Raw genomic sequence first — 12,791 nt, 5'->3', positions numbered from 1 at the left:
AAATTCAGTTTTATCCCAATTTGATGGGGTCGGCTACATGGATCCATGCAAAAACAAAATAGAAGAATTGAAAGTGAGAGAAATAAAGGCAAAATGAAAGTAAAAGGAAAGAAGCCCAGCACCAGGAATTAAAGGCTTACCACACTTCACTAACTTTTATTTTCTTAATTCAGTTGCTGCTTGGAAAATCAGTCTGCTTGGAAAATCAGTCTATATGACCAGTGGTTTCTGTCTATATATAGGGAGCCCACTTGTAAGCATATAATCTTAAATCCATAACAACTCCACCCCTCCCACCAAAGAAAAAAAGAAATATGTTGTTCCACATAATCTATATAATCTTATTTCTCATTGAAACAAATATCACATCTAGGCAGGAAAGGAAAAGGTAATGCGTCTACCATAGCTTCACTGTCATTTATAGTATGTATTAAGAGATCACACGATGGAATAAGGAAACCAAAATGTGAATGACTAATATGAGCATGGTTTAACTGCTTAGATGTTGTCCCTTGATTATAACTATTTGCAAAGAAAAAAACAGAAAGTGAGATAGGACTATAAGACTCCAAGGTCTTTTTGCCTTTCCCACGATGCCTCCCAAACAAACTTGACTTGCAACTTTCATCCTGCATGGAAAATGAATTGGGAATGTTAGTTATAGGGTTTTCTGTTCCCAAAGAAAGTTAAACAGTTAAGGCATGGACAGCAAACGGACTACAAACATAAAATACTAATTGTTTTGTTGTTATTTCTCACAAAATATTAATTGGTGTCATCTGTGTTTTACACCAAACTTATAGATTTCTTCTATTTTCCATTTTTTTTTAGTGCTAAGAATCAACAAATGAATCAATTAAATAATATTAAGGGATGTACAAAAATGGCGTCCAGGCATACCCAGATGAAAAACATATGATGAATAGAAAAGACTTTGATCCCTACCTTTGGCATTGCCATAAGTAAAGACCAAAAAACCCATCTATCAATGATCCAGTAGTGTGTGCGTAAACTAACAGTTATGAATACTAATCTAGCTACTGCATCTTTATGAAAGTAAAGATATCGGAACTGTACAGATTCTCATGTTTGATGGTACAGTGGAGTAGTGAAATTCTTCCCTTGCTGATGGTCGTGCCGAAGGTGGGGGAGTGACCCCGGTTTTGTCCCTCCTTTTGTATTTGTATCTGATGTCTTTAGACCCAGCATGTACATTTATATTTTTTTATCTCTCTTTTTAATATATATATATATATATATATGACCTTTTAGCGAAGAAAGATGTTGTGTATGGTATCCTCAATAGGATGAGGAAAGCTAAAGAAAAGGGAGCTAAGAGTAATAAAGTTTGGTCTACAATACAAAAAATGTGATTGAGGTGCTAAATTAACCAACTCCTAGGGAGAGACTGGGTTCTTCAGTTGAGAGCAGGCCAAACTATTGTGTATGTAATTCTTTTCCTTCATTTTGTAAAACTTGAACAAACTTACTCAATAATAAGGAATGCTATTGGAATATCAGTTTATTTTCTTTTCTTTCAATCATTTCACATTAAACCCTTACCCTTCCCCCTCCTCCAACAACCCCCTCCCAAACGTAAGTTTCAAGGTTTGCACTGGAAGAACAGTTTTCTTCTTAGAAGGCAAGGTTTTGGGTGCTACAATGCTTTCTTTCATGATGTTATGATCTATGATGCTTTGTGTTGTTTTAGGATTTTGTTAATGACAATGCCGAAGGTAGATCCTCAGGACAATAGTTACTTTGCATGTGCTCTGCTGATGGCAATGCCGAAGGTTGAGTATCAAGTTTTTATTTTCTTTCTTGTTTTTCTTCTGGGTATGTTCGGAGGTTAATCTTGTAAATACTAATTTTGTAATATATTATTTTCCTTACCTTTGGCAAAAAAAAAAGAAGTTAAATCAATGGTAACACTCAATTAAGTTTTTTTTTTCCTTTTCATTTAACCGGTTGTTGTGGTTTGAGATCCGATAGGAGCATCAGAAGCTGCAACTATGTCCAAATATCATATGCTAACTCAAGAAACACTTTTTTTTTTCCCCGGTAAATGGATCAATTGATAAAAAAAATCCAAAAGAATAAAAATTCAACTGAAGAACAAGCGACAAATCCACTGAAAAACAGTCCTAAAGATGATAGGATCAGCTACACCTTCGGCATTGCTATCAGCTGGGAGTCCTAACTCAAGAAACACTTTATTATGGATCAACTCCACAATTGTAGAGGCTGAATATATCTTACCACGAAAAAAAAAAAAAAAGAGAGGCTGAATATATAGTTACAATAGTTTGATGGCCAAGAAAATATAAACTTAGAAGGAAAGTGGAATCATACTCAATCTAGGAATAAGAATACAGGAGTATAGCTTATACAAGGTAACCTAAGTAAATCACTTCTACATTATGGAAGAGACTTACGATAAGGAAACTTGAAAGATGGAGTCCACGCTAATATGGTTCAATATCATACAAATAAGAACCAACATTATTGGTATTCAAATGTAACTAGTCATTGCATATTAACCAAAAGAGAATGAAAAGAAATGGCCTATATAGAATTCTGCCCTACTATAAATTAGGGATAGATTGTCACTCCTTATTTCAATCAAACTGTCACCTTCCTGCATGCACATTCCTCAATCTATAACCCTTGTCCTGATGCAGTAGCCATTACTGAACAAGTAAATTTCAGTATCAATGGTTACTTCATAACAATGCACTAAAAAAAACTTTAACCTACTAAAAAACTGAATCCCCAACCCCAATAAGTATTCCTATTTCCTGATTCAAAATAACCTAAATAGCTGTTTAGTTGCTGATACTCCATAGCAATGATTACAATTAAGGTAGGTGAAAAAGAAACCATACTTTTAGCGAACCCCATTTAGTTGGAATTTTGGAATAAGGTTTTATTCTACAAAGAAACCATAATTTCCATTTTCATCTCAATTCATTATCACATCAATGAAAAATTAAAAAAATTAATTTGAATCTCATTGAAATTGCTCAAATTAAGAAATAATATAAAAATTAAAGAACCTGATTCAAAGGAGAACTGAACTGCAGCCAAAGATATGAAGCAGATAGAGGTTATGAGGGGAACACTAAACAGAAGAAAATATATGAATTCTTATGATGTTTGTAAGGCATTTTAGCTCTTGGAGAAGTCTGCAGTTTCGATCCATTCAAAGGGAGAGACAAAAAAGTTAGTAGCTCCAAAGGTTGTAATTCATTTTTTTTGACCTTTAACTCTGCAAAACAAAGCCATGAAGGAGAATATAATAACTTTCACTTTAACACAATATCCACTTCTGGCAAAAGACAATCTAAACACAAGGTACAAAGGACAATTGCAGTCTTTCTTTGATTACAATACAAACTCCTAAATTACAAATTTGCCCTCAATGTGGTTTGAAATATTAATTAAACAGTAAATTAACAAAGACATTCTAGTTTCTTTTTCGTGTAAAACGAGGATTTAAATTATTTTAAAAGGGAGAAGAGCAAGAGAAAAGCATGGGAAAGCTCTTTTCTCCCCTTCCCTCTCAAGTATTAATTTCTACGTTCATGTAATACCCTACATTTATTTATACAAAAGGCTCCATATGACATGAACAAACATGGCCATCCATGCATGCATGGGGGGCACAAAATCGTGCAGAATCCGAAAAGAGCCAAAACCATTGAAAAGCAAACATGTAATTGAGAAATATTAAATTAGGAAACCACAGAATACAGTGTTTTTTCCATAATGCAAGAGAGGGAGAGGGCTAGGCGGGTCCAGAGAGAGAAAGAGGAGAGAGAGATATAGCGAGAGAGAGAGAGAGAGAGAGAGATTCACCATTCTTCCCCATTACAATCATTGCGTCTAATGTCTGAGGGACCAAAAGTTGTTATGGTAAAGTTGCTGAATACAGATTTTTCTGGGTAGTTATTCAAAATCTTACAGTTAATTTGCAGAATAGCCTTTGGGACTTTGAGAGTTGTCAGAGTAGGGTTTACTATGAAGGGAATGAGATCTCTCCCCTCTCTCCTCTCTCCTCTCTCCTCTTTATGGAATTTATTCTTAGTTCTTCTTTACAGAGTTAATATATATCTGTTTCTTGCAGAGTTATAAAATTAAGAGACAATAGAATCAAATTGAAGGCTTGAATTAATCCAATAAACTAGTTAAACTACACATTTGGCAATCCATAAAATCTTTATATTTAACTACAGATATTATTAACTAATATAATTTTCAATTATTATTATAATTATGTGGTCAGTAATTAAGCTATAGATAGAATTGAACACTGCCCTCAACACTTGAGGCAGTAAGTCAACCAAAGAGGATTGACAACAACCACTTACAAGTGGCACTCTATTTGCACTAACCTGTGGTTTCTATTACTTCATAAGCTTTTGAAGAAAAATGAAAGCTACCCATATAGTTAAGTCTCTATATAATTAGCAATTACCTGTTAGGAGAAGAAAGCCATAGGAAGAAGAAGCATCATCATCATCATCAAGAGGACTGCATCGCCGTCGTCGCCGGTGGCTTTGGATCATCGTTGGGTTTGATTAGATTCTTCTTCTTCTTCTTCTTCTTGTATGGAATCCCCCTTGCCTTAGCTTGACACTCCCTTACTTCACGCAAATAAACACGAATAGCACCGCTACCAAAAGGGTTTGTCTCCGGTGAGCCACCGTTTTCTTCGTAAGCAGCCCGGAGGCGGCCAATGAGTGCATCAAGGCTTCCCCAAGCTTGCCTGAGAGGGCAAGTGCAAGGCGCAGGAGGCTCCGGTTGCCCGAAAAAGACGCAACCTTGTAAGTGAACCTTAGTCTTCCCAAACTGATCAAGGTATCGAAGGAAGTCCAGTACATGGCTACAGTTGCACTGTGATAGTGAAACCGGTGGCCTCTGGTTCTTCAAGTACTGACCAAAGGTGTTCCAGTCTCTACGCTTTTGTGATTCATACCGACTTAGTGGAGCCACCGGTGATTGCTGCTGCTGCTGATGTTGTTGCTGTTGTTGATGCTCAACGACAGATCGTGATGATCCTTCCGCTGAATCTTTTGCTCTGTCACTAGACATCGCGAGGACCACCGATGAGCTCTTCTTGTGTATTTCTGGAAAGAAAGAGAGGTAAGGAAATTAGGCAAGGAGGAAGCAAAGGAATAGGAGGAGGTGCAGTGGAGAAAGATGAAGATCACATCGTTGGCCCTACTGAGGAGACATGCCATGGGCCCTATGAAGGTGCTTTTGTTCCTTTTTTTTCTTCCTCTTTGCTTCTATTTTCATCTTTTTAATAATACTCTCTACCATTACCTATATTTTCCCATCTAATTTACAATTTTTGTGTGCCATCATAGGCGTAATCGTTATTGTTTTCATTACCAAAAATTTCATCAATCTCTTCAACGAGTGCACCATTTGTTTGGTTTAATATTTCCTCATAGATGATAGGATCCCATGTGTGGAGGTTATCACGTGGAGAGAAGATTCAGACCGTCATCTATTACGTCAATAATAACGTCATGATGCCTTACGTGTTATACTTGTCAAGCACTCTACTGTAAAAGTCGAAGAATGAATATAATGCAAGGGTTGATGGCAAATTTATGATAAAATAACAGTAATTACTCTCAAAAAATTCCCCACTTACTGTTTGAGCTGAGTCATGTATTAACTCGGTGCAACTCGGAATTATAATTTTTTTTACCTAAATGAGTGAAGGGTCGCTGGGAAGGCATGAAGTCAGATTCTTGATGATCAAGAGATCTAGTTGACTAGAAGATTTTCATTATAAAATATAATCACCACTACCACCATTATCACTGCTAATGCTTAATAATATTACTAAATAATATCCCCACTGTACTGCTATTAGGGATCATCGTTGTTTTTTTAGCTAGGGATCCTTGTTCACTTCATCCAGATATTTCAGATTTTACCAGAAGAAGCAAACAGATCTCCTCAATATTGGATGCAAGCTCTAAAACTGTTTTTAAGAATTCAAGCCTTGTGATAGGCTAGGGTCTGGAATACATGCATACTTGCATTGATGCTTATGGATGGCCATACATGTACAATATTTTGTTCTCCACCTGTTCTACTTACTAAGACATGGTAATGAAAATGTCCTTGATTATAATATTGGCAAAAAAATGTCATTGTATTTTAGTCAAAAGGATATGACTGATTGTGACAACTAATGGAAAATAAACCCACTTGTCATCATTAATTTTTTCCCCCTAAAACCTGATTTGGTTATAATCTTACCTGAGAGTTTTGGTTGACAGAGAGGCACATATAATTGACAGAATTGGGGATCAGGACCGTTCAATCTTTCATCAAAAGGTAGTCAATTATAAGAAACCTAGCTAGGTCTAGATCCAATAGATCAGTGGTCAATTGTAAAATTCCAATAACCCAAAAGTGGGGTTAAGGAAGAATCCACCTAAAGAGCCATAAACTAAATTTGCAATATTTATATGGGCTATAATTAGGCCAATTATTAGCCTAAGCACCCTCTTTATATGATTTGCTAGATGGGGTCCTAACTCTACAACTGTGTCCCTTATGTACCATTATTCTGTTAGGCCTTTGGAGACTGTCCTTGTATGTCCAAAATGCCTTTGCATTGTTTAGAACTGTCGGTGTGTTCTCAAACTCCAATTCATATCAATGAGAGAAATTTTCATCTTCAAGTACATGCCAAACATGGATGCCCCTAAACTTCCATTACTGACCTTATATATGGCAGTGGATAGCATTCTAAGTTAGCCTTAAGAAGTGAGTAGCAATCTAAATCCCTTTTGCTCTTTTTGTGTTGTCCTACCCCCTCACTTTCCCCTCCTTCCTTCCGGGCAGGTAAATCAAACCCCAAATTTCAACTACTATAGGTGAACCTACATATGAAAATTCTCGTGGCCCTCAAATGGATTTTTTCTACTATTATTTTCTTGTCTTTATCTGATTCCCTTTGTAACAATGTTGATTTCTACCCGACAGATCACCTTTTGGCCCTTCACACTTCTTACAGTGGCATATATATGATATCATCATTGTACCTACCATATATTGACAGGGTTAGGAAGCTTATTATGACAACAAAGGGCTACAGTTAAAGTCTTGATACCTAGAGAACTGGGACTGAATTAGCTAGGATACAGAAGTATCTGGCCTTACCAATTAAATGAAGTTATTAAGAGTGAGAAACTGAAAGTGATATCTTCATCAATGACTCAAAATAGATGTTAACAACTTGGTTTATCTAACTACCAATAGAGAACAATGTTGACCTAAGATTCACATCATGGATTATGACCTAACTAATGTAGTGTTGTCAAAGGCAAGGGCATATCAATTTCCAAAGAATAGTCGTGTGGAGGTTTGATATAGCTCTTCCGTTTAGTTTACAATAGTAATCAAATTGTATGGAAATTTTTCTTGGGCCATCTATTGAGGTTAATACCAATCAAATGAAGTCACTGAGAGAAAATTGAAAGATGACACCTCAAAATATCAAGTTTCAAGAAAGGTGAATTAATCTTGTCCTTGGGTGAAACCTGTTTGTGCAACAAGAAAGTGTTTCTCTAGCATTTTGTTTTGTTTAAACGGAAGGTCTAGAGTAAGTAGAACAATCCATTGGATAGGAATTTAGGGCAAGATCAGGCAATAATAGTTACACTCTTTATTGCATGAATCCCTTTGTAATCTTATTTTTCTAGTCTTGTAGATCCGACTAGGGCTTCCCTTGCTCATATATAATCTCTCATCCTCTACAGTTATGAAAGGACTAAAATACAAAATAAAGTTTGTGAATTATCATGGTATTAGGGCCTTTCAAGGCTCACACCATTCTCTTCTAGCCAAAACCCTAGTTCTCTCTCTCAATCTTCACCATGGCCACCGATCCCTTTTCCGCCAACGTTTCCCCTCTTATGACTTCTGCCCTCTTCCTCTCTTCCCTCCATGACCACCCCACGGTTTTTTTCCTAAAATTGTCTCCCCATAACTATTTGTTCCGATAGACACAGCTTGTTTCGTTTCTCAAGGCACTAAATTGTTTGGTTATGTTGATGGCTCATTGCCATGCCCCTTTGATGGTGCCGCCCTTTATTGGCAACAACAGGATGCAAATCTTATGAGTCTTCTCTTCACATCACTCTTGAAGTTCTACTGCTGGTTATTGGGAAGAAAACTAGCAAAGAAATTTGGGACTCCCTCACAACCGCTTTTGGATCTGCCTCCACCAAGCACATTCTCTCCCTCCACCTTGGTCTTCAAGAACCAGTTCACAAACCAGATGAACCAATTTCCCAATTCCTGCAGTGCGCCAAATCCCTCATAGATGAGTTGGCCTCCACTGGAAAACCCCTGCTGCCAAAGGATTTCAACATCCACATCTTTCGTGCTCTTCATCCAGACCTCAAAGTCATTGTTCCAACACTTGTTGCTCTCCCACAAGCTATGTTATATTTAGCTTCATGTAGGGGTGTCAAAATCTAGCCTGAACCGATAAACTGATAGAACCGAATTGAAATAACCTGGGCCAAATTAAACCAAAGTCTTATTCGGGATAGATTCAGTTTGGGGTATTACAATCTTAAAACCAAACTTAACTGCACTAAAACCCGAATAAGCCCGAAATAAAACCGAAACCAAACCAGTAAGAATGTGAAATCAGCCCGAAACTAAAAAAAAAAAAAAAATTGGCCCAGGACCATATATTTGTATATATATATATATATTACATAATTATGTATAGATTTGTATAGTAAACCAAACCCTAACCAAACCAAAAATGAAATTAACTTGATAACAAACTGAAACAAGAATCTAAAACTAGAATTTTCATACTGTTTGATTTTGGTTTCACCATTCTGATGCAGGCCATATAAATCATGCGGCGACTCATGTGAAGGCCAGCTTAACCAACCCACACAGCTAAGGAGATCGGCTCATATTCAAGTTAAACCCCAAAAGGCCCATAAAGTACCCAAGCCCAAAACTAGGAAGCAGTCCAAACAAGGCCGTCCTTGGCTCAAGCTAACTCAAGTCCAACTTCAGTCAATCCTATATCAATTGTGTGTGCGCTAAAGATCCTCTACATCTCATTGTGGATATAATGCAGTAGGCTTTCTCCCAAATAGTCTCTTGGTTCAAGCTCCATCCATTACACACCCAAGAGTATTTTTTGAAGATTATAAAGAGGCTTGAAGCATCAATAAAAAGTCCAACACCCTATTTTTCTCTTTCGGATTTTTATTTTTTTCTTTTAATCTCAATCATTGGAACATCATTAAGATCAATCATTTGCTTATACAAGGCCACCAAAGATAGAATGTTAGCAAATGACTTTTGAGTAAATTTTTTTAATGAAATTGCTTAGTGCATTTTTCTTGAACCTTGAAGAGCTCATCTTTGAAACGTAAAAGAGTTTCTTTCAAACCTTGCAAAAGTTTTATTCCATCCTAGAAGAGTTTGAATTTTTTACTATTTGCATCCTAGAAGAGTTGCAAGACCTCATTGGAGCTACACTTATCCTAAAAGGGTTGAGTTTCAGCCCTGATCTATCTCCATCCTTTTGTTTTATTTTCAGAATCATGTTTTGGTTTGTGCATCTTCCTTTGATGCACTTATCCTAGAAGAGTTGACTTTCTTCCTTTGATGGCTACGATGCTATTCATTTTTGCAACGGTAAGGACAGACCCATTTCTCACATTGGTTCTACTTCTGTCCCCTCTTCCACTATGAAAATAGCAAGAAATTGGACCTCGGATCTCCTCAAGTCGGTGGCCTCCAGTTTCCTCTCTTCTTGGGGTTTGAGCATCCCTCTCTTGAGGGGTATTTCCTTCCTTCTGCTTTCTTATCACTTTTCACCACTTCGATGATGTCCTTTTCTTTTCTTGACAATAGGGGGGATGGGGAAACATGGTTCTTTAGATTCACCATCTAGGATTGAGGCCTAAAACCCTATTAGGGAGCCCAATTCTGATTGAGAGATCCAGCTTAGATTTGACTTCATATACGGTCTTGACCAGAAGTACAAGTTCATGTTAGGTTACAGGGGTGGGAAGATGTTAAGCACCCACCTTGTCTGAAAAGAAAATTGGTCTTTCTACCAGATGCTTAGATTTGAATATTCTCCAAATTTAACAGTGTTAGATCAATATGTATTGCCATGTTTGATTCATTATGCTAGCTTGCTTCATATTGAAAGTAAAAAGACAGGTATTATACTATCTTATCCTAACCTATGGCATACATGATTTCTACATTATGCCTACTAGGGTCGGAGAATTTACCTATGTTCGGTCTCTGATGATAGCTGAAAAGGAGAAGGCCCCTCTGTAGATGAAAACTTTCGATGAATTCCCCGACTCAAGGGTAAGGGCTTGGCCTCCGTATCGCTTTCATTGAGGAATCAGATTTCTAGGACTTTAGCGGATGTTTTGGGATTTTGGCAATTTTTGGGAAATCTATGGAGGTTCGGCCCTTTCTGGGATTCTCCGTGGAGTTTCGAGACTTCAGAAGAATTTTAGGGATTTCTGTAGATTTTTTGGGGGTTCCTAAATTTCTAGAAAAATGGGATTTTTGGGATTTCCGAAGAATTTATGGGAAATTTTCTCTAGATTTTCTAAGTTTTTCAATGAAAGTTGTAAGGAAATCACTTCCTATTTATAGGGTTTCCAGGGCAGGATACAAAGGTAATTAAAAAAATTGGGTAGATCCGCACAAGGCCCTAAGAAAATCCTCCCAGAGATATAGGTGGACTTGCCCAAAAAATCATAAAAAAAAATTACCATCTAAGCCGAGAATCTTGTATAGGCAAGGAATCGAGAAGTTTTTGCAACTTTCGGGGGGCACTACGGGTTATCCAAATGTCTAATTTAGAAGTATATTGACAGAATTATCTCGGAGAGTACTATCCAATATCGCAAGAATCGATTTCATTCTTGGCTCGAGAGTTTACAGAAAATTTGAAACAAATGATTGTTTCCATATTCTAGTAGGGGGAAAGATCGACGCCCAACATCTAGGTCATTCTTTATATTATTGGCTAATACTGATTTAAAATGTCAATCATCGACACATCAACATTGGACTTCATATATTCAAGGGTTAGGTAGGCTACGGGTACTTAGGTTCTTCCCAAAAATTGGATCCTCAGAGAGAGAGAGAGAGAGAGAGTATACAAGCATCGTCCTTGCCTGTAATTCATCATTGTCAAGGGGGACAAAATTAGGCATCTACACTCTTTTTTTTCCAACTATCTGATGTAATGTTTTGCATGTTCCTTCTATTCAAGCCCTCTCCATTTTGTTAAAATAATTGGACATACAATACAAAGTTTGTGAATTATCATTACCAGTACTTGTGCACCGTAGTAGAGAAGTAGCTTTCGAATAATGTTATTTATTTATTTTTTTTTTTTCACAGTGGTTTATTTCCATATCCTTCTTCCTTCTCTTCATTTCATGCATCAATTTGAAAGATGCAGTTTTCAATTCATAGTGAGTACTTTTAGGTGACTGATGGGGTGAAGAATTTACTTTCAGTACAATGTCACGAGGAGAATGAAATGTTGGACATGAAGTTCTCTAGGGTGCACTACCGCTTCGGTAAAGGAGAAGCCATTATGACATAAAGAAGCATTAATACAAAGCCACATCATGCCAGTGTAATTCAGTCACTTACGTTTTGAAATATAATTTTCAGTTTTGTCCTAGAGAGATAAAAAAATATAGTTCGTTCCTAGTTTGAAAGGCGATGTTAATAATAAATACGATAGATAGTTTGACCAAATTCTATGTAGTTGATAGTCAGAACCTTGTAACTTGGAATCTATAGGCCCGTTTGATAACATTTCTGCCGTTTCTTGAAACAGAAACAGCAGAAACATAAATTTTCGTTTCTAGAAACAGAAACAGAATTGAAGGTGTTGATAAGTCATATTTCTAGAAGTCGATAGTAACCAACGAAAAAATAGCCACGAGTCATTTCCAGAAACGGCGAAACAAGTTCTACTGGGTCGTTTCTTGAACCATAAATAGGTAGAAATTTCTATTTCTATTTCTGAAAACAAGTGAAATGAAACAGTTTTATCAAACGCTTGCATAAATGCTTTTCTTGAAACGTTATCAAACAGACCCTATGAGTTTTTCCTGTTCTAATGAATATAGAATTGATAAAAATAGAAAAAAAAAGTATGTTCTTTGATAGCCAGAACCTTGTCATCTATGAGTTTTTCTTGTTCTAATGAATAGAAGTTATAAAAATAGAAAAAAAAAATTATGTTCATTGAGTTTTACACACTCAATTTAAGCATTGCTCAGATGCCTTGATTAAAAAAAAAATGGAGAGGGGGAAATGTTTCCTACAAGGGAGTGTGGCTCTTGCACGTGTGTCAAGGCCAATGGGAGAGCAATAGGATGCATCAACAAATGTGTCATTTTTCATTTCATAGGGGTGGGCCGGCCCTTTCACCCCCATGTGTCTGAGTGCGAGGGCCACACTCCCTTACAAATCCATTTTCCCATAAAAAAAAAAGAGTATGCTTTGTGTTGCACAAACGGTCTATTAAGGGGAAATGTTTCCTATAGGGGGAGTGTGGTTCCTATGTGTGCACAAGGGCCAATGGGAACACCTGATGAATAAGCATACATAAAGACGTCATTTTCCTTTTCATTGGGGCAGACTGGTCCTCTTCATTTTAGGGTTTTTTGCTCCCCCTATGAAGGGGATTTCCCTTTTTTTTTTTTCCTTTTTTTTTTTTTTTTTTT

At 36.8% G+C, this 12,791-nt stretch overlaps 1 protein-coding gene across 3 annotated transcripts; it reads right to left on the bottom strand.

Annotated features, from left to right (window-relative positions):
* Positions 1-315: 315 nt before the first annotated feature.
* Positions 316-10,652, bottom strand: LOC122069213 (protein LIGHT-DEPENDENT SHORT HYPOCOTYLS 10-like). Of its 3 annotated transcripts, none has more exons than XM_042633171.1 (3): positions 10,314-10,648; positions 4,478-5,129; positions 316-629 (listed from the first exon to the last, which is right to left on the bottom strand). In XM_042633171.1, exon 2 carries the CDS (start codon positions 5,092-5,094, stop codon positions 4,525-4,527), a length of 570 nt encoding a protein of 189 aa, XP_042489105.1. In that variant the 5' UTR covers positions 5,095-5,129; positions 10,314-10,648; the 3' UTR covers positions 316-629; positions 4,478-4,524. The 3 variants fall into 3 exon arrangements, with proteins under 3 accessions (XP_042489105.1, XP_042489106.1, XP_042489108.1); XM_042633174.1 differs by lacking the exon at positions 316-629 and adding an exon at positions 1,531-3,268 and having other exon boundaries at positions 10,314-10,652; XM_042633172.1 differs by lacking the exon at positions 10,314-10,648 and having other exon boundaries at positions 4,478-5,229.
* Between the last annotated feature and the right edge of the window lie 2,139 nt (positions 10,653-12,791).

Source organism: Macadamia integrifolia, unplaced genomic scaffold, assembly GCF_013358625.1.
Source record: "Macadamia integrifolia cultivar HAES 741 unplaced genomic scaffold, SCU_Mint_v3 scaffold558, whole genome shotgun sequence".
In the NCBI taxonomy this organism is placed as follows: domain Eukaryota; kingdom Viridiplantae; phylum Streptophyta; class Magnoliopsida; order Proteales; family Proteaceae; genus Macadamia; species Macadamia integrifolia.
The sequence above is the reverse complement of the archived record's forward strand: the minus strand, read 5'-3'. Positions and strand labels throughout refer to the sequence as shown.